The following is a 24,228-nucleotide window of genomic DNA, read 5'->3' as shown; positions in this document are numbered from 1 at the left end:
TCATTGGAGGTCGTCACTTCCCCCAGTGTATATCACAGCCCCCACCCAGATCCCAGCAGTGAGAACCCTTCCACTTTTCATGTCTACCCCTCTCCCCACCAAGGGTTATCCTCCTAACCATCCCCTACCCACCTGGCTCCTGGCAACCAGACGGTCACCACCTTCATCCCGATCTACCACCAAGCTCTACGAGACTCCTATCTCGACTCCCAAGGCGGCTGAGATCACCACCACTTCTAAGGCTGGTTACGAGAAGCCTCCTTATCCTGTTTACTTTTAAGATTTCCTCTGTACCTACATGCATCTCAAAGTGTCTGGAACCATGAGAGCAACGATTGCATCCTTTACTTAGAATGAATACTTTACGACCTACATGACCTGTTTTTGTATTTAGATATTATCATATTTCGCACATGAAAAGAACATAGCTTAGAAGCAATACTGTCAATAAAATAGTACATCTTTCCTTGTTTATTACATACAGGCTCTTCCACATGCATCTAGTGATATTTCCTCGGTGACTCCATCAAACCTCACTCAGACATATGCTATCTGCTGGCGGAAGATGCATCATAGCTTCGACTTGAGCTCGAACTGGATCTTTGACAAAACAGGCTCAGCAGCACGAACAGCATCTAGGGCCATTCCATAACCAGCCTGGAACCCAGTGCCACCAGCACCATAGTTGTGAACCACTGTGCGCTTTTGTCCTGCAACAGTCAGATCCTCTCTCTCCACTCGAGCACCGCCTTCGCGTGACGGACGAAGGCCCGAGAAAGCTGCGAGAACATCTAGACTTCCATTCCTGACTTCATCACTGAGTTCCTTTGTGCGCTCCAAGATGGACTCTGTCTCGTACGAGTAAGTAGCACCATCACTGAGAAGACATGTTAGCCCACAGTGCACAACACATGACATGGACAGAGACGGATAGCTTACCCGTTGCCCTTTTGCATATACCCCCCGAGAATAACATGTCCCTTAGAAAAGGGGCGAGGGATCACGTATGTCTCGTAATCTTTACCATGTCTCATGATATTTGTATGAACCTCAGGCGCGTGAGTCAAGAGGACCTGTCCTCTGGTGGGATAGCACTTTGGATCCTCAACCCCTGGCAACTTTCGCGCAGCGTTGCCAGTGCAGTTGAACACGATCTGAGTTGATTGGCCGAAGAACGCGGTCTGGAGATCTGGAAGCTTCTGACGAACAAAGTGAACACCGTAGTCATTCTTCAGTCTCTCATAGAGATAGAGTAGATGCTTAGGCGCATTGACAGTGAGGGTAGTAAACGATACAGCAAATTTGACACCTTCAGGTAGTTCATTGGCAGGTAGTTCTTGGAACTGTAATGTATTAGCTGAAGATTTCTCTTGCTGGGCTTGAACTCACGTCTTCCAGATACTCAGACATAGCCTGGATCTTATCACTAGGAACATTGTCGTCCCATAACTCAGTGGAAGGTGTTCGCTTAACATACGACTGTTCTGGTCGCTCAGATGCCAGCTTGCTGAGATGGAAATATCCTGCCTTGTCCCATTTCAAGGCATTGGCATCTGTACCGGAGATAGCTGAGAAGTTGCAACCAGCCCTATGGTGAGATGAGTACAAGTAAGCTCGGCACTGGCAAGTGGCAGGACCTACCATGGAGAAGTATAGGTCAGAGCTGTATCTCCGGGAAGATGCTCAGCAATCACTGTAATGGACTTGCCATAGCCTCTCTCTGCCAGAACAAGAGCTACATCGAGGCCAATAATGCCAGCTCTTGTATGAATGTCAGTACTGAAATATAAAGAAGCCTGAAGGGGACCAGGTCAACTACTTACCCCAAGATGACGATGCTATCGTGTGCACTCATGTTGAACCTTGTGATCTATATAACTTGACGGATTCCTGACTGATTGAAGAAATCACAATGTGTTACATATCTACTACAGAGGGACGAGTATATCATTTTGAAGCTATACAAAAGACTTTTGTGATACTAAACCATATTCCAAAAAGCGTAGGCCGTCTGCAAAGCCGAGACTCTTGTAGAGGTTATTACCCGAATAGGAAATACGACACCCAAGTCGGCAGTAAGCCACATCGCCTCATCACTATCACCAAGAGTAACCAAGTGAAGCGCTAACACCAAACTAAGAATTCGCCAATTTGGGCCTTGAATAGTCTGGTACCTCGAGTTAGGCCGGTAACCTTATCTGCTGAGCTCCCTAGTGCTGCTTTCGGTAGGCTTGAGTATGGGGTAATTGCGGATACTGCCCGGCAATATTGAGAAGGCATGGCGATGGGACGTCCGAGATCTTGAGATAAGGCAATGTTTCTATTGAGACAGGATTGGCTTGCTTGGCCGCTTACAAGTTTGTCCAAGGTTGGCTCATATCGAGAGACCCAGACTGGTCACTTCCAAGTCCATTAAAAACGATCTATCTACGGTAACGTGAGGAGAGCTTGCAAACAGGACATTCAATGTGTTTATGAGGTTATTATTTTGAGTTGATAGACCTGACAGTTGATGCTTGCATCGCGCACCTTACTCGAACTTGTCCAGTACGAAGTCATTCTCATAAAAGTACTGCTCAGCAATCTTATGGAGCCGAGTTGGGTTTGATAAAGAGTAATATGCGTTTTATTTAATGCCAATATCTACAAGTATGTGTAACAATGCCCTAGTAATCAATCTTGAAGCTGAACTCATCCTCCCAGTGCATAGCCCAGTAGCGATCCCAGATAGCCTTTGTAATAGGTCCAACCTTGCCATCATTCACAGGCTTATCGTCCAGAGTAGTGATGGGCATAATACCACCAGCAGTTGTGCACATCAAAATCTCATCAGCCTGATACGCCGCCTCAACCGGAACATGCTCAATGCGAATCTCGTATCCACAAGATCGCGCAGCGTCAATGACACTCTTCCTTGTGATTCCCTGCAAGACTCCACGATCAGGTGTGTAGAGCACGCCATTCTTGATGATGACGACGTTAAAGCCTGAACCTTCGGTGAGGTTGGCATCGCCGTCGGTTAAGAAGGGATAAGTGGCGCCACGGTCGTTGGCCTCAAATAAGCCGCGGACAAGATCACCCCACTGAAGATTCTTAATAGTGGGATCGATAGAGCCAGGTGGAACACGTCGTACGGTTCGTGCAACAATGGCACGACCGCCATGATACTGGTCCTCAGGATCCATAACCCAGACATATGGCTGAACAAACATGTACAGGTTATTATTCAGCAGCTCCTCCGGCTTCGCACCCCTCACGCCCTTGAGCCCACGCGTAACGATCAATTCAACAAACGCATCCTTGATCTCACTCTTGGCCACCATCTCAACGAGGATCTTCTTGATCTCCTCGCGGGGGATGGGGGAAGCGAAAGCCTCATCTTTCTTGCAGCTGGCCTCGAGACGATCAAGGTGGTCGTCGAGGCGGAAGAAGCGGCCGTCCCAGACGGAGGGGGACGTCGTAGGTCAGGTCGCTGTGCATGAAACCCTGGTCGAGGAGGGGGATGCGGGCTGATTGCAGGGGAACGAGCTCGCCTTCGACCCAGGCGATGCCTTGGGAGAGGATGTTGGTGCTGGCTTCAAGGGTGGCTTGTCGCTTGGCGTAGCCGGCGAATACCTCATCCATGGTTGCCATTTTGCTGCGTTGTCTGGTGTGATGTGATGGTAGTGTTTTGTTTTGGTAGATGGTGAGATTGAGGATTGAGATGATGTGTTTGGTTGGTGAGATCGATTAATCTGATACGATTCAACCTTTGCTTTTGTAGATGTTCACAGATGCCGTTGAATCCCCTCAAAAACTGTCGTTTATGATGCCCCGAGTCTCCATGGAGAATGATACTCGCCAAGTCCCGACACAGTAGTTACTCAATCGCGTAATTCCTCTTTGGGTAATACCGCAACCCCGCAACCAACCGGATTGCCACCAGCCCAATGGCCTACTGTCGTGCAACCCCCGAATTGGTTGATATGTACTGAGTAATTACTTGATCGCGTTGCGGAGTGTGCTGGGCGGAGTTACTACTGAATGCTGATGCAGTTGTGGCAGTGAGGTCCAGTTGCCTGAAAGGATAACGATACGCGAAGACCACTGATCTAGGACTTAACCGCCAAGAAAAGTAAAAGCACTTATCTGGAAAATGGTCATCTGATAATAAATCTAGAGATATGATTGTTGACAAGATTAGCTGGATCGATTAGGATTCCCTGCACTATCTCTTGTCTCTACTCATTAGGCAGAGTAGCACAAATACCCAATTGACCGATCATCTACATGTTGCGACACGACCAACACGGCGATAGTGGATATCATATCAATTCTTTATTTCGGACTTGTTAATAGACTTTAAGTTTTACTGTATTTCTTTCAAGCAAGAATTACGTGCATGACAAGACAATCTCTGGACAGCCTGACCCAATAATCTTAGTAGATATGACTCCATTCGGAAGATAGAAAATGCCGATTGTAGTAAAAGTAGCGAGTACTATATATATATATATATATATATCATAAATCTCTCCCATGGTTCAAATTGCGAATGCCTGTTTTCCCAGTCTGATATCCAAGTATTGACACAGCTAGCCATACATCCCAACGCCAACAGAGACACAAAATGACACCATAAAAAAGACTACAAACGCCAGAACGCGCGCAAACCAAAGGCTCATCCAAATAAATACTGCCTCCCCTCCCCAGAGTTAACATTCGACCGACTCTTCTGATCAATAACCGATCCCCACCACGAATCCACCGCCTCGTCAGCCCAAACCTCCTCCAGTAGCGTATTCGCCGTCAAAAACATATCATACCTCGTCCGTTCATTCCACCAGCTACAATACGTCCTCGCCGCCTGTCGCAAGTGCTCATCCGACGTCTCGCACCCAGCTAAGAAAACAGGAAGAAGCAGTTGTTTCTGCAGCATGGAACTATACCTACAAGACGTAACGTGGTTGAGCGTCTTGCGCGCGAGGAAGCCTAGTATTGAGGGGGCGGGTTGATCGCGCTGCCATTTGAACACACGGCCAATGTAGATCAACAAACCGTATCTCCAAGCTTCGGCGCAGTGGTGTAGATCTTCTTTGTAGTGTGCTACATCGCCTATATCGCAGCCTGTAGTGTCTGAGACGAGTTGATCTGGGAGGTCGCCGTATTCAGGATCTGTCCACTCTCGTATCTCTTTCTCTACGCCAAGAACGTGTTCCATGTCGAACTTTGCGCAGGTCATGTTGCTTATCAGTTCGAATTCTCGTGCGTAAGATCCGAGGCGAATCATGTGGCGGAATAAGGCTTCGGGACAGCCTGATACACTGTAGAAGGTCTCGTCGCTTGTTTTGTCGTGGTTGAAGAGGCTGATTATCGTGGATTCGGAGAGGACACATCCTTGACGGCTTGTGAGAGCTAGAGTGACGTCCCACCTGCGACAGTTAGTATTCGGTATACGTAGTTCGTGTTTAGTGATATTTACCAGACTAGCATCTCTATGCGTGCTTGCATTCGTGGTGTCTTCTTCATGTTACAGAACTCGGCAGCCTGGATCATTTTATGCGCTCGCTTGAGATACCACGTCCACGGTCCATGAGCAGATGTCGCGCACTGTAGATATCAGTTCTGACTAAAGGTCTTTTCAGAATGACTCACATCAAGTGTCATGAGTATCAACACCGCGTCCAAAAATGTCGCTTCAATCGGTGACGCCTGCGACACGCCCTCCATGTCTTTGAGCATCTGAAGAGCTTTCTTCTTATGCATCTTGGCCTCTCCAGCGCAAGAGCCTGTATCGCGATTGATGTGTTTGTAAGAGAGAGCGAGGATGCAATGGAGGAGAAGTTGGGAGCCGCGACCTGTTTCGGCGTCGAATCGGAATGGATTGGCGGCAAAGTCGTGGGTCAGAGGCATGACGCAGAACTCTTGGTCATCTAATCCGGTCAGATTACGATATAAAAAGAGGTTGTAGTGTTGATACATACATCGAGTCAGTAGCTGCGCAATGGTGTCGCTGATGTTGCTCGGCGCGGCGTGAGAGTTGAGCAACGGCAAAACAGGCTCTTCAATTACTTGTGATTGCGCATTTGCAGCGAATTCGCTCGCTGTACCATCAGTATCGTTTGGTAATTGAGGCCCGATGAAATGGTTCTCAGGCGAGTTGTCAGTAGATGATGAGTCGCCCAGCTGAATGAGAGGCATGTCGGGGCCAAAATAAATCGGCAGCTGGCCATTGACTTGGTCAAAAGGCGCCATGAACGAGGGACCTGTATCGATAAAGGGGTTCATAAGACTTGAATATGTCCAGTCTATGTCACTCCCGCTGTTCATCCCCTCTCCCATCATCATGTCGTGATCAAACGGATTGGCATTCTCGTGCGGAATCACTGGCGTCGCCGCAAGAGGAGCTTGCGCCTCTGTCTCTGTCGCTTCTACCGCAGGGGGAGTTGTGTTCTCTGCACTCTTATCCTGACCTTCGCTATTACCATCCGCTGACTTTGGCGGTGTCGCAGGCTCAGCAACAACAGCTTCACTCTGCGGTTTCGGCGTTGACGTCGCTGCTTGCTTTGATCGTGTTGTCGGTCCGACGAAGTCGATTGATCCAGGCGCTGTCCCATCGCGACGTCTTCTCTTGCGACTGAATGCGCCGACGAACTTGAACTCTCGGGGAGGTTTGACCGCTGACATTTCTCAGTAGATGTGTTTCAGGGTGTAGTACGGAAAAGTGAGGGTTTCTTGGAGAATGAATGAGGGGAAGGGTTCAGAAAGCTTTCCAAGCTTGAGAAGAAACCTGGACCCATCCCCCATCATGACACTAAAAACGCCCCCGCCCGCCAGGTTTTTAGTGCAATCGACTACGGGGAATCAAAACCGTTACAGTGCGTATCTTAGTGGCGAATGTCCACTGGTTGTTTGGAGATAATTTGATGAGCAGGGGATAAACACCGACGATATGGCGCATCGCCAAGTAGTGTCTCTGCTTCAAATAGGTTCTGATTGGTCATGGAACGAGTTATTGAGCTCGGAGCGTCATAACCTCACGATGTCAGCTTGGAGTTTACATGCAGTCACTATAAGCTGTCTTATCACATGCTTCATCCAGCATGACATTACTTCAATCTCAACTCATTCATTTAACAAATTGTTTGTTCATTCATCTCATGATTTAAACTAAAGACTGCCAATCTAATTGTAAAGACCACCATTGGCAGAAAGAACAGAGCCCGTCGTCCACTTCGCATCATCAGTGCAGAGGAACGCAACCAGAGGTGCAATATCACTGACCTCACCAACACGCGCCGCAGCAGGTGTAGAGTCAATCAGCGGCTGCATATCCTTGAGGAACTGCTCGTCACTCTGAAACCATTGATCTGTAGCAATAGGACCAGGGTTAACACAGTTCACAGTAATGCCGTGAGATTGACCGAGCTCCTTGGCCCAGACACGAACAAGAGCCTCGTCAGCTGCCTTGGTAGCGGCATAGACAGTCTGTCCAGCAACACCAAGGCGAGCTCCTGCTGACGAAATGAAGACAATTCTGCCTCCCTTGGGGAGATGAGGCTCTGCGGCCTTTGTCAGGAAGATGGGGCCCTTGACGTTGGCGTCAAAGTGGCGAGTGTAGAACTCTTCGGTTGTGTCTACCAAGTTGGCCTCGTTTCCTTGAGCAGCGCTGCAAACCACGTGTAAGTGACAAATACTTCAGTCTCTACTGAGGTATACCTACTTGTGAATCAGAATCTCAATCTTGCCAGTTGAGCTGATCTTCAGAGCAGCATCAATAAGCTTAGGAATCTCAGCAGTCTTGCTGACATCGGCTTGGACAACAATAGCCTTGGTGCCATTGGCCTCAATCTCCTGAGCAACCTTCTCAGCTCGCTCTCGGCTGCCGTCTGAGACGTAGTTGACCACCACGTTAGCACCTCGCTTGCCAAGCAGGATAGCAATACCGGCACCAAGACCGCTGAAACGTATTAGTCAAGATCATACTCGCTTGAGGTTGCCTGGGGTAACTTACCGGGACGCGCCAGTGACAATGGCAGTCTTGCCAGTGAGTTCGAGACCAGTAAAGTCAGGCATGTTGATAATGAAGTACACTAAAAAGTTATGCTATAATGCTGAGTGGTGTGTTGCGGTGTGATATGATACGGTACGCTCGGGTATGGTCCGACTCTTTCAATGAGCTGTGGTTCGAGATTTTATGAACAAAAGCTGAAGAGCATTTAGTGTCCACGCCATAATGATCATGACCATGGATATGGGAAGTTGAAGTAACTACCCAATGCGGTATTAAGACAACGGAGACTCCGCTGAAGCCACTTGCGTGCGGAGCTCTCGTTACTACCTAAATAGGAACTAAAGAGAGCTTCAACCCCGCAGAGTCCACGATAGGAAATAGTGTCAACTTTATGATGGGGCCGAATTGTGGAATTTGCCGGGTTGGAGATGGCTTGAGAACCCACTACTGATTGGAGTAGGTTTGACAGTGCAAAGACCAGCCTGTAGTAGCTAGATAAAGCTAAGGCGGGTCTATCGCCATCCAAGCTAGACTCCAGCTACCTACAAGCTTTCAACTTCGAATCCTGCAACCACGAGTATTTCCCCATTCTTTGCCGATTAGTCGCATTTCACTTTGTTCAGAATGACACCCAAGACTAAAGACGGCCATATTTGGGAGCCTCACACTGGCTTTCAGAAGGGACTCGAGAGTGATGCAGTCATCTCGCCGCAACGATCAACCTCTCCAACCAGTAAAGTCTACGATGTTATTGTCATTGGAGCTGGATATGCCGGTCTGGCGGCAGCTCGCGACCTGAGTCAATTGAGTATGTAGCAGCGAGTTTGTCAAGTGAACCGCCCTGACGTTCTGCAGGTCATTCTGTCCTACTGCTAGAAGCGCGCGATCGTATTGGTGGCAGGACATATACAGCCAAGAAAGATGGTATGAAAGACGTTTACAAATCTCAATAGCTTGCTAACACGTTGAAGGATTTCTTTATGAAATGGGAGGAACTTGGGTCACTCACCACATGGGCTATTTGTTCAGAGAGATGACGCGTTATAACATGGACCGTGACCTCATAACCACGGGAAGTCCGGACATGCACAAAGGATACTACACCATCGATGTACCAGGTATAAACACCACTGACTTCACTTTTGCTCCATGTTACTGACGCGAGATGGTCGTAGGTGCTGCACCGCGCAAGCTCAGTCATGAGGAAGCTGGCGCAATGCAAGCCAAAGCCTGGGACATGTTCGTCAACGTTGACGGCCAATTCGGGCGAACCATCTGCCCTCTTCCCCACGCCCAGCTCGACAACCCTATTGTTGATCGGTCAACCGTTGAGAAGTGGGATCAAGTATCCTGCCACGACCGCTTCGAAGAGATCAAGCATAAACTTACAACCGAGGAACAAGGTCTCTTGGTATCTCTTCTGCTTCACATCTCTGGTGGAAGAATGAAGGAGTCGAGTCTCTGGGATATGATTCGCTCTCATGCTTTGCTCATGCACAGTTCTGATAACTTTGCTGATGTTTGGTTGAGATATAAACTTCGAGATGGTCAGACTGCACTTGCGAAGCGTATGTTTGAAGAGGCAACTGGAGATGGGTTGGAGTATGCCTTCTCCACCCAAGTCAAGTCTATTGCTCAGGACTCATCTGGCGACGGACCTGTCACTGTGACGAGCAGCAGTGGCGATGTTTTCCGAGCAAAGAAGATCATCAACACCATTCCTCTGAACGTCTTGAAAGATATCGAATTCTCTCCTCCGCTCACACAACGTCGACAGGATGCCATCAACATCGGTCATGTGAACCAGATGACCAAGGTTCATGCTGATGTTAGCAACAAGGAACTCGAGAGATGGAATGGCATGAAGTTTCCTGGTCTTCTTATGTATGGCTATGGCGATGGCGTGCTGCCGAATGGTGATGTCCACGTCGTTGCTTTCGGTGCAGATGAACGGGATACCTTTATCCCAGAGAACAATGCGGCACAAACTATTGAGGCTCTAAACAAAATACACCCTATGGATGTCAAGAGGCTGGTAAGTAACCAAAGACTTTTGCGGAGCATTTATCACTAACAATAAGCAGATGTTGCATAACTGGGCCACAGATCCTTTCTCAAAGGGAGGTCCTGCTTGGTGGCAACCTGGCTATATGTCCAAATACCAGGATGAGCTTCAGATTCGACACGGTGATGTCTTCTTTGCTTCAGCTGACTGGGCTCATGGCTGGAGAGCTGCTATCGATGGTGCTTTGGAGCAAGGTTGTCTAAATGCGCAGGTTGCTCATCGCGAAGTTGTCGCTGCTAAGAAAAAGGCTGGTGGTAGTAAGCTTTGAAGTGGTGAAACTGGGTCTTGTTGACGTGCAAAGGGGAACTATGTATCATATCTGTAGAAGGAATCTATAATTCCGTTTCTGAAAACCTTTCACATGTATTCCGAAACAATAATAGAAGGACTTGACAGCTATTTGTTTGTCTTCTTTGCCAAGCAGTAGTTTGTCCGGCAATATGGTATAATGCAAATTGTGAGCTAGATATGTCATTTCTACTTGAGACCAGTGACTGGGAGCTTATAATCACCACACAGAACCAATTGCCTCCATTCAAGCACCAGACTGACACGGTTCCAAAACTAGGAAATATATGCTTGAAGCCTCCAATCTGGGAGGAATATTAAAGCAGTGTTAAAATTGTCCATTAGAACTAGCAATAAAGTCCCCGCAAAACCTTAGACAACGCACACCGATGCATATTATCATTTTTCGACATCCTGAGAATGTTGGTACAATATTGAAACAGTCTAAATTGAGAGATGATTTTGATCCCATGATATCATTCTAATATGCTTGTTGACATTTGCTTTGAGCACCTCCTTCTAATATGCCTAACGGGGCACAGTATAAACAAGACCAGGCATCCTGCCTGACCTACCCAAAGGTGACATTTCCATCGCAAGAAAGCTATAGATAGCTGTTACATTGCACTTTTACTCTGAACGGCCCAAGCCCAACATTTCGTAGTCGATGGCGGGGCCATCGAAGTAACGACGAACAGTGAACCAAAGGCACACCAGGATAAGCATCATGCATCCGAGTACAACACACACGCTAAGCCAGCCGTTAGTAAAACCGGGACACACATAAATGGCAGTGCAACTTACTAATTCATTGACCCAGCAGTTACAGGAATGGCATTGGGGAAGCAAATAAAGATGCCAATCGTGGTGACCCAGAGAGGAGTCCACGCATTGCAGAGATAACCCCCGACTTTGCCGAGCTTAAACGGTCTTGGAGGCAACTTGTTCTCCCGTCCGTGAATCAGAGTGATAGCCTGAGGGACGGCGTATGAAATATTCACACCAAGAACTGCAGTGGTGATGATAGAGTTGAAGGCTTGACTGCTAGCCATGTATAACAGTCCATAGATAATGCAGAACCCAACAGACAGCAGAGTCGTGCGAACGGGGAAGCCCAGAGAGGGTGAGATATGATTCCAGTAGTTGGAGTATGGGAGTCCACGCTAATTAGCCGCGTCAGCGTGATTCAAGACATTGAAAGTAAAGAGGATGGAGACTTACATCTCGCGAGAAGGCCCAAGTTAATCGGCCGCATGTGATCCACTGGCTAGGCATACATGCTTCCTACTGTTAGCTAAAAGTTTCAAACACATCAAAGTTACATAACGTACTGTAAAAAATGACTACAAGAAGAGACTGAAGTCCGAGTGCAGCTGACTTGCTACCAGTAGCCTGGTGAAAGACTTCAAGACTTGGAAGATGGGCAGCCCTGACAGCATCGAGATCTTTGATGACAAACATCATGGCCAGGATGAATGGAACTGAGGTAAGGAGACCAATAATCATCGTGAGGTTCCTGCAAAGCCTTGTTAGAGTTCAGTCTGAATAGTCTCAAGATTGCAGACTTACATTGCTCGAGGAATGGCCTTGCCTGGGTGGTGCATTTCCTCAGCGACGTGGATCACAGCATCCATGCTAGCGAAAGCGTACATGGCGTTGCCGATGCTCATGACCCATGCAACGCCATTTGGCCAGCCGCTTGTTCCATCGAATTTGGTGATGAAGCTCGGGTGGTTGTACCCGTCGCTCATGGCAAGGATCGTGATTGTGACAACGACGAAGCCGAGGACGGATATCGCGAGACATGCTTGAGTCCACTTTCCGAGATGTTTCTGGGGAATGGTGAAGATGGGAATGACTGCGGTTGTCAGCATGATTGCTACGGACATGGAGTTTGGGGGAAGCCTCACGTGTAATCAGAATGAGCCCTATGTATAGCAGGTATGAATGCCAGTTCTGAGGTTGGTAATCAGGGTTGACAAAGAGGACCATGCCAATGATGCATTGCACGTTGTTCGAGATGCCGGAGCAGGTAATCACCCACCAACCAAGAACACTGATGATACCAACGGCAAAGGCAGCGAAACGTCGATATCTCTTCGGGGCGAGGATGTACGTGAAGTGATATTGGCCTGTCATTGCCCAAACTCGTTAGTAAATTGCTTCCAGCAGAAATAAGATGAACTCACCTCCTGAAGATGGAAACGCCGAAGCTTGCTCCGCAAGTCCGAGAATGATAAGCCACTGCACTGCGCAGGCGACTATTAGTCCAAACACAGTCGCTTGGGCACCTCCGTAGAGAAGACTCTGTCCGAAACAACTGGCGTATGAAACCCAAGAGTTGGTGATGCTGAAGCCAAGACCAAGCGTTCCCAACAGATCAAACGATCGCCTCATCACAGGGGCATGGCCCTGAGCGAGGAGAATGTTGTCATCAACTGCATCTGGACTCTTGGTGAAACTTTCGACATTCTCAACTCTGCCGACATCAGCGTCGTAGTTGTGCCTGACGTTGATATCGGACTTGTTGTCGGAGTTCTGGGCTTCTGTGCTCTGAGCCATCGTGAACAGTGTAAGATGATGGTGATGAGTGATGAGTGTCAGATTGAGTCAGGACAGTCAAGGTAATATACTTTTCGCTGTAGACTATTTCCAACGGCCAGGCCGGCTAGTCGGAATCGCTACAGCCAAGCAAACCTCCAACCAATAGAAGATCAGATACGTATCAAACAGACCTGTATCTCCCCCGCAATCTATCTCCCCGTTAATCAAGATTAGACCCCCAGAACGCGGGGGAAATCATGGAGCCCGTTGAGTTGGGTTATCTCGGCATTGTGGTGCATCACTCAAGAATGGCCTTTGCCGATAAGCTTTAGCTCTCGTGAAGAGTTGGCACTGTGTGGAGTATACTTGTTTTTTTCGTGGGTCATGTCTTAATTCCGTTTCTGGTAATAAGCCCTCACTTCCCCACGCTTAAAAGATCAGACGTGTTTCTCCAACTTGGACAGGTACCAGCTCCGTATCTACCTCGCAATCAGACAGTATAACTTCTGTTTATAAGAACTCATATCGTTATCGCTTGCTATCTATTAGTCTTGTATCATAAACTGCTCAAACGCCACGCTACTTCATCATGGCCAAGCAACAGAAAGATAATGAGATCATCGAGTTCGCCAAGGGCCTCAAGGGTACTCCATGGTGCGAAGAGTACGAGAAGATGATCTCTGGCATGCTGTAAGTACACTTTATACCTCATTACTACGCCAGTGCATGATTTTCTAACCCCGGGGTTAGCTACAACCCCCTGCACCCCAAGCTGTTGGACGGCCGCCACAGAGCGCGCGGTCTGGCGTACAAGTACAACAACATTGATCCCAGCGCTGGCACTCGTGAGGAGATCGACGACAAGCGTGCCGAGATGCTCTCGGAGATGCTCGGAAAGGTCGGCAAGGGGACGTACATTGAGACACCTTTCATGCCTGACTACGGAAGCAATGTCTCCATGGGCGAGAACTGCTTCATGAACTTTGGGTAAGTCGCCAACTCTGAGACATATGAGTAAGTGGAACGATGATTAATGTCATTGTCAGCTTGACCATTCTAGATACCAGCCTCGTCATAATCGGCGACCGCGTTCAGATGGGTCCCAACGTACACATCTACACCGCAGGCCACGAGACAAGCGTGCTATCCAGGATCAAGTTCGTCGAGTTCGGACATCCCATCCGCATTGAGGACGACTGCTGGATCGGTGGCAACGTAGTCATTCTCCCTGGTGTGACCATTGGCCGAGGCTGCACTGTTGGCGCTGGGGCGGTGGTTACTAAGAGTCTGCCCCCTTACTCGATCGCCCTGGGAGCCCCTGCAAAGGTGGTCAAGACGATACAGAGTGTGGAGGAGGAGTTGGCGGATCCTAACAACCCTTACCGAAACATGCCTGATCGAGAATAGATAGTTTTGCTTTGGCATTGCCTGTTTAGGTCAGAAATTAGAATTGGTCAATGTGTATTGCGTGTAACTTGTTATTTTTGACTTGAGCATCTGTTGAGATGTGTATACTCTTTGCAGCTAGTCCATATATCGCCTTCCAATCCGTCTGTCCATTGATCCACCATGGTAATCTCCAAAGCTCATCTAGACAGCGATGGCCTCCGCTTGTACTTCAACATGCATGCCCGGATTAACAAGCCCAGCCACAACAACCGAGGTCAAGGTCGGAGTATGTCCCGGGTACCGTTCGCGAAAGATACTCAGCAAGGTTGCCTCATCCTCAGCTCGGGTAAAGTAAGCCACCAACTTATGAGCTGAAGCGAGACCGTTGGTAACGGCTGCATTCTTCAGAGCTGCGTCAAGGCAGTCAAACACTGCGTTGAACTCGGCTTCCACAGAGCTAGTGACAAGTTGACCTGTTTTGATGTCCACCCCGACATGGCCTGTAGTTATGACCAGAGAGCCTGATAATGGGATGGTGGCGGTTGTTGCGAGTGATGCGGAGCGGAGCATTTCTCCCACTGGGCCGGGGAGGAACTGATAACGGACTGGTGAAGACATGATGATAACGTGTTATTGATTTCTGAGTGCTTGCTTGGGCGAGTTACGAGTGCTTGTTCTTCCGCCTTGGCCTGATGATTGCTAGATCGCTGAAGATAAAGTCAACTGCTATCAGGAGCTAGCCGAGTCTCCGTTTTATCTCCAAAGAAACTTATACGGTCCGTTGACTTGTATGTAAGTGGTGTTTAGTCTCTGTAGCTTATCGCGCGTATAGTCTAACTTTATTCCTAATTGGGTAATAACCTCAACTCCATTCTTGGTGCTTGATCCCCGCACCTGTCTCCAGCTCCCTTCACTAAATCCATTCTCCGTTACATACTATCAACGAAACTGGTAGTCGTGCTGCTTCTATTTTGGGGCTTTTTCTAATCAGTACGAAGAGTTAGATCGGCAAAGCTGTTCTTATACTCTGTAGAGAGTCGAGCGCTTCCGGCCAAGTGACAGCCAGTCAAGTACCCAGACCCGATACCATCCGATCTAGACTATTCCGGATCCTTCCACCCTCAAACATGTCTGTACTATCACAAGATGTTCAATCCAAGCTTCGTGGTATCGTCGACGAGTACACGACCGGGGGTTCTGAGAGCAAGATCCCAGGTCTCGTCTACTCCGCGTTCAGAAATGATGGCGGGCCAATCTTTCAACATTACTCTGGCTTGAGGGGAGTCACCTCGGAAAGCCCCATGTCAGAAGAGACTATTTTCTTCATGGCATCTTTCACAAAACTGGCAACATCAGTCGCGTGCATGCAACTCGTCGAGCAAGAGAAGTTGCGCTTAGATGATGCTGATCAAGTTGAAGCCATCTGCCCTGAGCTACGGGATGTCAAGGTGTTGACTCGGAATGAGGACGGAAAACTTGAGCTTATTGAGAAAGTTAGAAGAATTACTCTTCGGATGCTTCTCACTCACACGGGTACGGCTTGGATATCTCCGTGACGGAATATGAGCACTGACGAATGACCAGCTGGTTTTGGATATGCTTTTGAGGACGAGAAGCTGGCCGAGTTCGGTCGCCCCATTGGGTTTGATGACTTCTCCGGAGAAGCAATTGACACAGCAAATCGACCTCTGGTGAACCAGCCTGGTGAGACATTTCAATACGGAGTCTCAATGGACTGGGTTGGCGTGATAATTGAACGCACGTACAAGAAGTCACTTGAGGAAGTCTTCAGAGAGCACATCTTCAGGCCCCTGGGGATGAATCATGTCGCTTTCCATCCTTCACATGAAGACAAGTCGAATTTGGCGTATATGCATCGCAGAAGCCCAAGTGGCAAGTTGAGGACCACAGATCACTTTTATCGGCGTCCGCTTCTGGCTCAGGATGGCGAGAAGGTTCCATGCGCTGGAGGACACGGGTGCTTTGGAAGACCAGCAGAATTTGGGAGTGAGTCCAAAGATCGTTGATCGTGTTTTCTTATGACTTACTATATCACAGGGCTCATCTCACTGCTGTTGAACGATGGGCTGGATGCACAAACTGGGGTTCGGCTACTCAAAGCTGAGACCGTGGATGGTAAGTTATTGCTACTGGATGTTGTGCCGATGTCGTCCTATTCACACTGACGCCTCTTACTAGACATGTTCACTGATCAAATCCCCGATAAACCACGATTCAGCAACGTCAGTGTCCCCGTGGCCAAACCAGAACTGGCAAACCCAACTCCCTTGACCCCAATGCCCGATGATCACACCGAGGGCTGGAGTTTATCATTTTCTATCAACCACTTCCCAGAGTCAACTGGCCGTGCAGCTGGATCAGCGTCTTGGGAGGGACTGGCTAATCTCTTCTGGTTCGCTGATCGCAAGAACAATATTGGTGGCATTATCGCTAGCCAGATTCTTCCATACGGTGGTAAGTTAGTGAGGTACATCGAATGAGATCATGTGCTGACTTTGAGGTTCAAGACGCATTGGTACTGGAGTGCTCGGAACGGGTAGAGACCGAAATATACAAGGCGTTGCAAGTCTAGACATGATCAAATCCTTGGTGTAAAGATGCTTCACTTTATTGATAGAGATCTTTGCTTTCAAAATCTCATCATAATAATATCCTCTTCGCTCGATTAACCTGTGTTTTCTTGGGCTTGTGAACTATACGTTACTTGAGGCTGAAGCTTATCCGCGCTCCCTCGACCCGCTACCTTTATCGCCAACTCAAAAGGGCCCATCATTGTGAATCCATTACCCATCATTTAAAGGGGCCCTACGCATTGACATTCCCTTTATACCAGCCTCTTGTTAGAACGTTATTTATGTCAATATAATTGGAGATGCAACTCAAGCATACTAAATTTTATTCCCATTCCTAAGGGTAGTCGGTGAGAAGGGAACCTCATATCAGCGAGCCTGTTAAATCTCACGCCTTAAACAGACATGTGGAATATTTAATTCACTATTTTCTAAGGCCTATCGGTCTTGGCTGGAGCCTGCTGGCCCCACACGGGGGTTGGTCGGCCAGACCCGCGCCAATAAGTAACGACGCATAAACGCCCTATAAGTCTCCCATTTGCGGGTTTCTAAGATGGTTGCTTGCTTATTGGACATAACTTTATAGTCAGCATGGCGACTGCGGCATTAAATAAGCGACCGCATGACCTCGTTACAAAGCTCGCTTCCGCCCCTCTGTCATCAATACTTACTTGTAAGACACCGCGATAATGGCAGATGGGCTCAGTGTTGCTTCTGGAGTATTAGCTCTGGTGACGTTCGCCTTTCAATCGAGCACTGTTCTGTACAAGACTGTTCGCAGTTTCAAAACCCAGGACGCCAACGCGCGCGCACTCAAAACTGAGCTGAGTGATCTCACTGGAGTATTGCACTCGCTCCTGGAGACAGTTACAAATTACCCCGATATCAATTTCGACTCTCTTGAATTACCTCTGCTACGTTGTGGAAAGACTTGTGAGGAGTATGGCAAGCTTATTGCTCGGTGCACAAAACATTCCAATGGAACTCGGCCAAGCTTCCGGGACTGGATTGGCCAGCAGTATCTGAAGGGAGATATCACAGACTTTAGAGACATGCTTGCTGGGTATAAATCCACTATTAATATAGCATTGGCCAATGCAAATATGTGCGGTTCCTCAGTCAAGGTCAATGTATGAAATCAACTAACGACTCTACTCCTATAGAACTATTACGGCTGTTACGCGCAATGTCATCGACGAATACAAAGACATGATAGATGATACAACCGCCGACCTCCAAAGACACATGCAGCGGCTAGATGAGAGAGCACGTAGCCTGGCTATCCCCCCGGCTGAAAGCGTCGAGTCTGACAGCACTGACTGGCTTGCTCTGTTTGAAGAGAAAGAAAGTACTCGAAAGGGCCTCCAGATCTGCACTGAGCTATCCTTGCACATCGAAGCACTCGAATCAACATCCAGCGAGAACCCACAGTTCTCCAAACAGCCTTCAGCAGATAAATACATCAAGAGTAGTTTGAGTTCTGCCAAGAGTTCTATTAGTACGTTGGAATCGCGTCTCAGAAGCCACGGAAACGAAATCGATAAGAGGATGGATGCCATGAAACTGAAAACGGACCTCTCTGAAGATGATATCAACGAACTGGCACAACTACGGGAGACGAAGGAAAGCATTCATCAATGCATGAACGTGGTTGCTAATGCCGGCGAGGATTTGGCCAGGGAGCGCGCTAACGTCTTTGAAGACATAACAATGGCTGACAATGCGTACGGTATCACGGTTTCAACCGTGAAGGATCTGGTTTTCGCAAGGCGAGTCAATGTGCAAGGCCAGGCGCGTTATGTGGGTGGGCAAATAGACGAGGCAAGCTATAACGCAACCATCACCGCACTTACCGACTTGGACCGAGGAAGCGCACAATATGGAGGGCGGGATATTACATTGGTGTCTTCGAAAGACGAAGCGGCCAAGAAGACTGTGACATCACAAGCATTTCTTGATCGTCATGGCCCTGGCGTTAAACTTGAACCGTCTGGTATGTCAGCCAAGCCTTCTGGGTCAGCATCATGAGGGTTACAGTAATCATGAAAGCTTAGTTCTATCAAAGGTAGCTTGAGATTAAATTGCAAGGAAATACGAAATAATAGGTCTTAGATATCACATATGTATATATTTCTTTTGCCTAGATCCTATGTCATTATTATGTAAGGATTATCTGTAGGTTAAACTCTGCTCTCTTGAAAGATGAAATTACTCAGAGGACATGGCAGAGGCGTCGCTTGAATTTCGTCCTGTGATAATACCAGATCAGGTAAGAAGCCATTAAGCGGGGTTTCGGTAAGTGCCGCCATTTCTGAGCCTACTAGCCTCAGTTGGTAATTGGCTATCACCTCAAATAGCACTTGGAGAACGACGTAAGCGTGTTTTTCTGCTTTCACTCTCTGCTCATACTACATAGCCAAGGCGGATGGGCTGTCCGTGAGTTGGAGGTCGTACCATAGTCTGACCCAGTGACATTATGGCCTCTCAGTCTGAAGAGCGTGACGCTCAGTTCAACGCCCTCATCGATGTTCTGCACAGTGTCAAAAGCGACATATTCGATCCTTTCACCATCACTCGGACGTACTATGAGTCTGCAGGAGTTCAGATCGGTGTCGATGTTTTAGTTCCGCGTCAACTCAAAACCCACAACCCGCCAGTCGTCATCAGGATTCACGGCGGCTTTCTAGTATGTAAACCTCATTTTCACGTCGTAAAGATTCAGCTGACTTCTTTATTAGATCACCGGCTCAAGTTTGTTTCCTGCTTGGTTCTCCAAATGGGTTCTTGACTTTGCAGAGGAGCAAGATGCTGTTATCATCAGTCCCAACTACAGGCTTCTTCCTGAGGTGAAGGGTCGAGATATTATTCATGACATGGGGAACTTCTGGAATTGGGTGCACTCTGGAGGACCTTCCCGTCATCTCGCAGCAATTGGGCAACACAAGCTTCAATTGAACCTTATCAGGACCCTTGTCGTTGGCGAAAGTGCCGGTAAGCTCGAACCATCTAATGCCAAGTCATGTACCATTCACTGACTGGGTCATCTCGCTGCAGGCGGATATCTGGCTCTACAGTCTGTTCTGTCAGGTTTTGTGAGACCCAAGGCGATTATAGCCCTTTACCCAATGGTCGATATGAAAGCGGCTCACTTCAGCGAGTCCTATGCCAAGTCAATCGTTGGTGTACCAAACTATCCCAATCAAGATGTCAATAAGTTTCTTTCCGCCACCGTTGTGAAGCCTGCAATCACTGAGGCAGATCCACCTGTGCGACTTGACTCGGCCATGGCAGTCGTACACAATGGGCGCTATCTGGAACTTCTCGGTGAGGACCCTGACTTATTCATCCTTGATCGGATCAAGAAGGTGGCCTCAACTTCAAATTATGAGAAATCCTTGTTTCCGTCACTATTTCTGCTTCACGGCGAGGAGGATACTGCAGTGCCTGTTGATGGTACGCGGAAGCTGGTAGATTACCTGCAACGGTTTGACCCAAGTACTCAGATTCATCTGGCTATCAGGCCTGGAGACCATGGGTTTGACTTTACAGCTACCATTGACGAGCCTTGGTTGAGGGAAGGTTTGGATTTTGTCGCTGGTCCATGGCTAGATAGCAAGAGTCTTATATAGACTACAATAACCCAAATAGTTCTTCTCCATCTTTATCCGAGACCTGACAAAAGCAAACTGTAGACGCAACCTTGAGATTAAGAGTGCAAATTTTGACAAACGTGGCCCAGAATATATGGCGTCATCTTATATTTGGATTATTACAAGTTATAAAGACAGTGGGTTGAGAGCAATACTCTAATCATGACCCGTCCAAGAAACATCTAACCGCGATCCTTTCCTTTATTTTATCTCTACCCCATTAACCGCTCTTGTGCACAACACCAATAATCTTCTCAACAACAGAGGGATCCGAAAGCGTAGTAATATCACCCAGCTGATCCTGCTCACCCATAACCACCTTTCGCAAAACACGACGCATGATCTTTCCAGACCGAGTCTTGGGCAGATCAACCACCATAAAGATCTTCTTAGGAGCAGCAAAAGGGCCGATGCTGTTGCGGACCTGCAGTCTAAGCTCGGCGTGGACTTCTTCCTCAGATGTTCTGAAAGCTTCCTTGAGGCAGACAAAGGCGATAACGGATTGGCCTGTTACTTCGTCGGAAACTCCTACGACGGCGGATTCAGCGACGGCGGCGTGCTCGACCATTGCAGCTTCGATTTCGGCTGTTGAGAGGCGGTGACCGCTGACGTTGATTACGTCGTCGACACGGCCGCGGATCCAGTAGAATCCGTCTTGGTCACGAGCAGCTCCATCACCGGTGAACTACAGAATCATTAGTCAATATTCCTTCAAGCTAGTTCTAGGAGAAACTCACGTAGTATCCGGGATACACCTTGAGATATGTCTCCTCGAATCTCTGGTGGTCACCATAGACAGTTCGGGCCATGCTAGGCCATGATGTCTTGAAAGCAAGAACGCCTTCGACCCCGTTGCCGTGGATCTCAGCGCCAGAAACAGGATCGATCAAGACTGTGTCGATACCGAAGAATGGCAGGCAAGCGGATCCAGGCTTGGTGGGTGTAACGCCAGCGAGAGGGGTGACGGCGTGAGAGCCAGTCTCAGTTTGCCAGTATGTCTATTCCAGTCAGTTACGTCCGTCAAAGACCTTTTCATGGTCAACTTACATCAACGATATGGCATTCACCCTTTCCAATGACATCGTAGTACCACTTCCAAATCTCAGGAGCGATAGGCTCACCAACTGAACCGAGAACACGCAGACTGCTGGTGTCATGGTTGACAGGGTCAGATCCAGCTCTCTTCAACAAGCGAAGAGCAGTAGGGGCCACGTAGAAGTGCGTGATCTGATGGTTCGCAATGATATCCCAGAAACGAGAAGCATCAGGGAATGTCGGTGTTCCCTCAAAGACAACTGTAGAGACACCCAAAAGGAGCGGAGCGTAGACCACGTAGGTGTGGCCAGTGATCCAACCAACGTCGCCAGCGCAGAAGTATCGATCGTTCTCGTGGATGTCAAACACATACTTTCCCGTTGCAGCTGCTCCAACCAGGAAACCACCAGTGGTATGCAAGATACCCTTTGGCTTGCCTGTTGATCCAGAGGTATACAGCAAAAACAGAGGATCCTCGGCGTCCATGGCCTCAGGAGGGATGTAGCTTGGCCACTTGGCAACCTGTTCATGCCACCAATGATCCCGTCCCTCAGTCCACGCGACCTTGGCACCGGTTCTCTTGAAAACAAGAGTCTGAACGCCCTCGAGTGGGCTGAGCGCCTCATCAACAATCTTCTTGATTCCGATTGTTCGACCGCCTCGCTGACTCTCATCAGCAGTGATGACGACCTTGCTCTTGGCGTTGACGACGCGATCTCGCAGCGAACCAGCTGAGAAACCAGCGAAAACAACAGAGTGAACAGCGCCGATACGGGTGCAAGCAAGGATGGCGACCAGAGCTTCGGGAATCATGGGCATGTAGATAGCGACTGTGTCGCCCTTTCGAACGCCAAGGTCCTTGAGAGCCCAGGAGACCTTGCTGACTTGCTTAAGCAGCTCGCCATATGTGATGGAGCGACCGCCGTTTCCATCGTCAGTCTCGTGGATAATAGCAACCTTGTTAGGATCCTTGAGCGCATGGCGGTCAACGCAGTTAAACGAAGCATTCAGCTTTCCGCCAAGGAACCAAGAAGGATTACCCTCGACCAGCGAGCCGCTCTTGACGGTGTGAAAGTCGTGATCCCATGTAAGAAGCTCACGAGCCAGGTTTCCCCAGAAAGCTTCGGGCTCCTTGATGGAGAGCTGATGCATCTGTTGGTACTCCTCCAAGCCTAGGTTCATTGTAAGTACGGTAAATATTTCCAGATTGGGACATAACTCACTGCCAATGTGAGGCTTGCTGGGATGTCCTGAAGGTCTGTTGTTAGTACGCAGCTATTTTACAGCATGGGTTCACGCACGTGCGAGCATCTTGTCGGGAAGATCTAACTCAATCTTAGTACAATCTCAACCAGCAGCAGAATTTTTGGATACGTACACCATTCCTCTCCGTCACCATTGGTGACTGGTTGTGTCGCTATGGGTTGACGCATGATGTAATCGTATGTTGTACTTTTTTATGCAATGAAGTGAAAAGTAGCTGGGAGCGTAGTGCGAAGCTTGGAATTTTATCGATATCGTGAAAAAGTCGAGGTGACTGAAAGGGGAAAAGGGGTGAGCAGAGGATATTAGGTCAGCAGGATCCACGCTCAACCCTTGTCGCTGTTGATTATGGTGATATGACGCAGTGGGCGGTAGTGGAAATCCTTGCCTTGTGATTCAGTGGCTTCACTTCCAATCAGAGGTCAATTTCGCCGATCCAAGCCGCGGTTCATTTGAACTGACTCAGCCTGTTTTCTGAGGTCTCAAAGACTCGGCCAAGTATGGAATCTCGCGATTACTATATCTGATGATAAACTTAAGCTTAAGCCTGCTCCATCACCTGCTCGCGAATCACTTGACCACCGTTCTTCGGCACTCGACGCTGAATAAGGGAATAAAATTAGACCAATTCTGCCGTAAGATTCTGTCACCGCCTTCTATAACTAGTGTCAGCGCAACAAGGGAGACCGCGGTATCGGGCCTGTGCCTGCGGCGTAATCTTGGCGATCATTCCACTTATTACCGCATTCGGAAATAGTGGTCTTTCTTTGCCGTCGTAATCCCCAAGACGAGTGATTCCTTGTCATGTCATGCACCGCCAGTCTGGTCTGGCAGTTGTTCGCCTTACTACCTTACGAGGCAACATCACCACGTGGAGCGAGTGAGGAGCACGTATTTGGACCCTGCCAAGACGATGCAAAGCTTGTGATGGCTGTGTACCGTATTGAGCCTGAATAACTCATGTGACAGCCTTGTCTAGGGTATCTCATTCCCCTCCTGATTCAGAGGCTCGTGCTTTTTTGTTTTGTTGAGGTTCCCCAACACGACAAAAAAATGGAGGTCCACTGTCACTAATTTGTTTGTTTGTTTGTATATTTTTCGTCTGGGTGGCTGTAACGAAGCCAGATCTCCTACTGGAGCAAAAGACGTGCTGAGCTAGCTAGGTACAGGGAAACCCCGCTTCCTTCACCATCCAGCATACCAATGGCACAAAAGGTGCTGTATTTCTCAAGCCCGTCACCCGTCAGCGGGTTCGGGGGCAATCTATTGTCGAACTTTTTCCACCGACCAGAATTCTCTCGCGCATCACTACATCTGCCGACGCAGTCCACAATCTCCAGTAACCAAGTTGTAGCTCGTAGTCGACTGTCGCGGCGGCAGGGAAAAACCTCGGGAAGGAATCAGAGGCCG

At 48.5% G+C, this 24,228-nt stretch overlaps 13 protein-coding genes across 14 annotated transcripts; 6 read left to right on the top strand and 7 right to left on the bottom strand.

Annotated features, from left to right (window-relative positions):
* Nucleotides 1–79: 79 nt before the first annotated feature.
* Nucleotides 80–280, top strand: FOXG_10897 (uncharacterized protein; the record flags this gene model as incomplete). The annotated part of the gene is made up of 1 exon (XM_018390369.1): nucleotides 80–280. One exon carries the CDS (start codon nucleotides 80–82, stop codon nucleotides 278–280), a length of 201 nt encoding a protein of 66 aa, XP_018248814.1.
* A 290-nt stretch (nucleotides 281–570) lies between these two features.
* On the bottom strand, nucleotides 571–1,855 carry FOXG_10896 (uncharacterized protein; the record flags this gene model as incomplete). The annotated part of the gene is made up of 5 exons (XM_018390368.1): nucleotides 571–877; nucleotides 940–1,343; nucleotides 1,390–1,588; nucleotides 1,642–1,761; nucleotides 1,824–1,855. The coding sequence occupies 5 exons, from the start codon at nucleotides 1,853–1,855 to the stop codon at nucleotides 571–573; spliced, it is 1,062 nt and encodes a 353-aa protein (XP_018248813.1).
* An 811-nt stretch (nucleotides 1,856–2,666) lies between these two features.
* FOXG_10895 (uncharacterized protein) lies at nucleotides 2,667–3,633 on the bottom strand (the record flags this gene model as incomplete). Its single annotated transcript, XM_018390367.1, has 2 exons — nucleotides 2,667–3,395; nucleotides 3,457–3,633. 2 exons carry the CDS (start codon nucleotides 3,631–3,633, stop codon nucleotides 2,667–2,669), a joined length of 906 nt encoding a protein of 301 aa, XP_018248812.1.
* A 776-nt stretch (nucleotides 3,634–4,409) lies between these two features.
* Nucleotides 4,410–6,773, bottom strand: FOXG_20400 (uncharacterized protein). The gene is made up of 4 exons (XM_018400682.1): nucleotides 5,964–6,773; nucleotides 5,635–5,912; nucleotides 5,462–5,589; nucleotides 4,410–5,411 (listed from the first exon to the last, which is right to left on the bottom strand). Exons 1-4 carry the CDS (start codon nucleotides 6,664–6,666, stop codon nucleotides 4,661–4,663), a joined length of 1,860 nt encoding a protein of 619 aa, XP_018248811.1. The 5' UTR covers nucleotides 6,667–6,773; the 3' UTR covers nucleotides 4,410–4,660.
* A 284-nt stretch (nucleotides 6,774–7,057) lies between these two features.
* Nucleotides 7,058–8,277, bottom strand: FOXG_10892 (uncharacterized protein). Its single transcript, XM_018390366.1, has 3 exons — nucleotides 7,994–8,277; nucleotides 7,703–7,939; nucleotides 7,058–7,648 (listed from the first exon to the last, which is right to left on the bottom strand). Exons 1-3 carry the CDS (start codon nucleotides 8,053–8,055, stop codon nucleotides 7,165–7,167), a joined length of 783 nt encoding a protein of 260 aa, XP_018248810.1. The 5' UTR covers nucleotides 8,056–8,277; the 3' UTR covers nucleotides 7,058–7,164.
* Nucleotides 8,278–8,498: 221 nt separating this feature from the next.
* FOXG_10891 (uncharacterized protein) lies at nucleotides 8,499–10,452 on the top strand. The gene is made up of 5 exons (XM_018390365.1): nucleotides 8,499–8,801; nucleotides 8,849–8,917; nucleotides 8,965–9,111; nucleotides 9,169–10,028; nucleotides 10,078–10,452. The coding sequence occupies exons 1-5, from the start codon at nucleotides 8,618–8,620 to the stop codon at nucleotides 10,324–10,326; spliced, it is 1,509 nt and encodes a 502-aa protein (XP_018248809.1). The 5' UTR covers nucleotides 8,499–8,617; the 3' UTR covers nucleotides 10,327–10,452.
* Nucleotides 10,453–10,747: 295 nt separating this feature from the next.
* On the bottom strand, nucleotides 10,748–13,173 carry FOXG_10890 (uncharacterized protein). The gene is made up of 7 exons (XM_018390364.1): nucleotides 12,536–13,173; nucleotides 12,257–12,478; nucleotides 11,916–12,204; nucleotides 11,678–11,862; nucleotides 11,568–11,626; nucleotides 11,151–11,509; nucleotides 10,748–11,097 (listed from the first exon to the last, which is right to left on the bottom strand). Exons 1-7 carry the CDS (start codon nucleotides 12,906–12,908, stop codon nucleotides 10,977–10,979), a joined length of 1,608 nt encoding a protein of 535 aa, XP_018248808.1. The 5' UTR covers nucleotides 12,909–13,173; the 3' UTR covers nucleotides 10,748–10,976.
* A 138-nt stretch (nucleotides 13,174–13,311) lies between these two features.
* On the top strand, nucleotides 13,312–14,445 carry FOXG_10889 (acetyltransferase). Its single transcript, XM_018390363.1, has 3 exons — nucleotides 13,312–13,580; nucleotides 13,641–13,877; nucleotides 13,937–14,445. Exons 1-3 carry the CDS (start codon nucleotides 13,480–13,482, stop codon nucleotides 14,295–14,297), a joined length of 699 nt encoding a protein of 232 aa, XP_018248807.1. The 5' UTR covers nucleotides 13,312–13,479; the 3' UTR covers nucleotides 14,298–14,445.
* Nucleotides 14,446–14,460: 15 nt separating this feature from the next.
* FOXG_10888 (uncharacterized protein) lies at nucleotides 14,461–15,030 on the bottom strand. The gene has a single exon (XM_018390362.1). It carries the CDS (start codon nucleotides 14,895–14,897, stop codon nucleotides 14,481–14,483), a length of 417 nt encoding a protein of 138 aa, XP_018248806.1. The 5' UTR covers nucleotides 14,898–15,030; the 3' UTR covers nucleotides 14,461–14,480.
* Nucleotides 15,031–15,182: 152 nt separating this feature from the next.
* Nucleotides 15,183–16,962, top strand: FOXG_10887 (beta-lactamase). Its single transcript, XM_018390361.1, has 5 exons — nucleotides 15,183–15,812; nucleotides 15,864–16,286; nucleotides 16,338–16,415; nucleotides 16,479–16,754; nucleotides 16,808–16,962. The coding sequence occupies exons 1-5, from the start codon at nucleotides 15,407–15,409 to the stop codon at nucleotides 16,870–16,872; spliced, it is 1,248 nt and encodes a 415-aa protein (XP_018248805.1). The 5' UTR covers nucleotides 15,183–15,406; the 3' UTR covers nucleotides 16,873–16,962.
* A 502-nt stretch (nucleotides 16,963–17,464) lies between these two features.
* FOXG_10886 (uncharacterized protein) lies at nucleotides 17,465–19,091 on the top strand. The gene is made up of 2 exons (XM_018390360.1): nucleotides 17,465–17,975; nucleotides 18,034–19,091. The coding sequence occupies exons 1-2, from the start codon at nucleotides 17,560–17,562 to the stop codon at nucleotides 18,896–18,898; spliced, it is 1,281 nt and encodes a 426-aa protein (XP_018248804.1). The 5' UTR covers nucleotides 17,465–17,559; the 3' UTR covers nucleotides 18,899–19,091.
* A 127-nt stretch (nucleotides 19,092–19,218) lies between these two features.
* FOXG_10885 (uncharacterized protein) lies at nucleotides 19,219–20,547 on the top strand. Its single transcript, XM_018390359.1, has 3 exons — nucleotides 19,219–19,556; nucleotides 19,609–19,861; nucleotides 19,925–20,547. Exons 1-3 carry the CDS (start codon nucleotides 19,347–19,349, stop codon nucleotides 20,497–20,499), a joined length of 1,038 nt encoding a protein of 345 aa, XP_018248803.1. The 5' UTR covers nucleotides 19,219–19,346; the 3' UTR covers nucleotides 20,500–20,547.
* A 4-nt stretch (nucleotides 20,548–20,551) lies between these two features.
* On the bottom strand, nucleotides 20,552–23,916 carry FOXG_10884 (acetyl-coenzyme A synthetase). Of its 2 annotated transcripts, XM_018390357.1 has the most exons (6): nucleotides 22,934–23,916; nucleotides 22,857–22,880; nucleotides 22,779–22,805; nucleotides 21,568–22,727; nucleotides 21,258–21,518; nucleotides 20,552–21,205 (listed from the first exon to the last, which is right to left on the bottom strand). In XM_018390357.1, exons 1-6 carry the CDS (start codon nucleotides 22,986–22,988, stop codon nucleotides 20,741–20,743), a joined length of 1,992 nt encoding a protein of 663 aa, XP_018248801.1. In that variant the 5' UTR covers nucleotides 22,989–23,916; the 3' UTR covers nucleotides 20,552–20,740. The 2 variants fall into 2 exon arrangements, with proteins under 2 accessions (XP_018248801.1, XP_018248802.1); XM_018390358.1 differs by having other exon boundaries at nucleotides 22,779–22,880.
* Between the last annotated feature and the right edge of the window lie 312 nt (nucleotides 23,917–24,228).

This window comes from Fusarium oxysporum, chromosome 1 (assembly GCF_000149955.1).
Source record: "Fusarium oxysporum f. sp. lycopersici 4287 chromosome 1, whole genome shotgun sequence".
Lineage (NCBI taxonomy): Eukaryota > Fungi > Ascomycota > Sordariomycetes > Hypocreales > Nectriaceae > Fusarium > Fusarium oxysporum.
The sequence above is the reverse complement of the archived record's forward strand: the minus strand, read 5'-3'. Positions and strand labels throughout refer to the sequence as shown.

Excerpts from the sequence above, each read along its gene's own strand:
- FOXG_20400 (XM_018400682.1), bottom strand. The coding sequence starts at position 6,666 with ATGTCAGCGGTCAAACCTCCCCGAGAGTTCAAGTTCGTCGGCGCATTC. Across the intron at positions 5,913-5,963 it reads TGCGCAGCTACTGACTCGAT|ATGACCAAGAGTTCTGCGTC; the intron begins GTATGTATCAAC and ends TGACCGGATTAG. Across the intron at positions 5,412-5,461 it reads CGCATAGAGATGCTAGTCTG|GTGGGACGTCACTCTAGCTC; the intron begins GTAAATATCACT and ends TAACTGTCGCAG.
- FOXG_10892 (XM_018390366.1), bottom strand. The coding sequence starts at position 8,055 with ATGCCTGACTTTACTGGTCTCGAACTCACTGGCAAGACTGCCATTGTC. Across the intron at positions 7,940-7,993 it reads ATTGTCACTGGCGCGTCCCG|CGGTCTTGGTGCCGGTATTG; the intron begins GTAAGTTACCCC and ends AATACGTTTCAG. Across the intron at positions 7,649-7,702 it reads ATTGAGATTCTGATTCACAA|CGCTGCTCAAGGAAACGAGG; the intron begins GTAGGTATACCT and ends CGTGGTTTGCAG.
- FOXG_10891 (XM_018390365.1), top strand. The coding sequence starts at position 8,618 with ATGACACCCAAGACTAAAGACGGCCATATTTGGGAGCCTCACACTGGC. Across the intron at positions 9,112-9,168 it reads CTACACCATCGATGTACCAG|GTGCTGCACCGCGCAAGCTC; the intron begins GTATAAACACCA and ends AGATGGTCGTAG. Across the intron at positions 10,029-10,077 it reads CTATGGATGTCAAGAGGCTG|ATGTTGCATAACTGGGCCAC; the intron begins GTAAGTAACCAA and ends AACAATAAGCAG.
- FOXG_10890 (XM_018390364.1), bottom strand. The coding sequence starts at position 12,908 with ATGGCTCAGAGCACAGAAGCCCAGAACTCCGACAACAAGTCCGATATC. Across the intron at positions 12,479-12,535 it reads GGCGTTTCCATCTTCAGGAG|GCCAATATCACTTCACGTAC; the intron begins GTGAGTTCATCT and ends GGGCAATGACAG. Across the intron at positions 11,863-11,915 it reads AAGGCCATTCCTCGAGCAAT|GAACCTCACGATGATTATTG; the intron begins GTAAGTCTGCAA and ends AAGGCTTTGCAG.
- FOXG_10889 (XM_018390363.1), top strand. The coding sequence starts at position 13,480 with ATGGCCAAGCAACAGAAAGATAATGAGATCATCGAGTTCGCCAAGGGC. Across the intron at positions 13,581-13,640 it reads AAGATGATCTCTGGCATGCT|CTACAACCCCCTGCACCCCA; the intron begins GTAAGTACACTT and ends CCCCGGGGTTAG. Across the intron at positions 13,878-13,936 it reads AACTGCTTCATGAACTTTGG|CTTGACCATTCTAGATACCA; the intron begins GTAAGTCGCCAA and ends TGTCATTGTCAG.
- FOXG_10888 (XM_018390362.1), bottom strand. The coding sequence starts at position 14,897 with ATGTCTTCACCAGTCCGTTATCAGTTCCTCCCCGGCCCAGTGGGAGAA.
- FOXG_10887 (XM_018390361.1), top strand. The coding sequence starts at position 15,407 with ATGTCTGTACTATCACAAGATGTTCAATCCAAGCTTCGTGGTATCGTC. Across the intron at positions 16,287-16,337 it reads AAGACCAGCAGAATTTGGGA|GGCTCATCTCACTGCTGTTG; the intron begins GTGAGTCCAAAG and ends ACTATATCACAG. Across the intron at positions 16,755-16,807 it reads CCAGATTCTTCCATACGGTG|ACGCATTGGTACTGGAGTGC; the intron begins GTAAGTTAGTGA and ends TTGAGGTTCAAG.
- FOXG_10886 (XM_018390360.1), top strand. The coding sequence starts at position 17,560 with ATGGCAGATGGGCTCAGTGTTGCTTCTGGAGTATTAGCTCTGGTGACG. Across the intron at positions 17,976-18,033 it reads GCATTGGCCAATGCAAATAT|AACTATTACGGCTGTTACGC; the intron begins GTGCGGTTCCTC and ends CTACTCCTATAG.
- FOXG_10885 (XM_018390359.1), top strand. The coding sequence starts at position 19,347 with ATGGCCTCTCAGTCTGAAGAGCGTGACGCTCAGTTCAACGCCCTCATC. Across the intron at positions 19,557-19,608 it reads GGATTCACGGCGGCTTTCTA|ATCACCGGCTCAAGTTTGTT; the intron begins GTATGTAAACCT and ends CTTCTTTATTAG. Across the intron at positions 19,862-19,924 it reads TGTCGTTGGCGAAAGTGCCG|GCGGATATCTGGCTCTACAG; the intron begins GTAAGCTCGAAC and ends ATCTCGCTGCAG.
- FOXG_10884 (XM_018390357.1), bottom strand. The coding sequence starts at position 22,988 with ATGCGTCAACCCATAGCGACACAACCAGTCACCAATGGTGACGGAGAG. Across the intron at positions 22,881-22,933 it reads TGGTGACGGAGAGGAATGGT|ATCTTCCCGACAAGATGCTC; the intron begins GTACGTATCCAA and ends AGATTGAGTTAG. Across the intron at positions 22,806-22,856 it reads TCCCGACAAGATGCTCGCAC|GACATCCCAGCAAGCCTCAC; the intron begins GTGCGTGAACCC and ends ACAGACCTTCAG.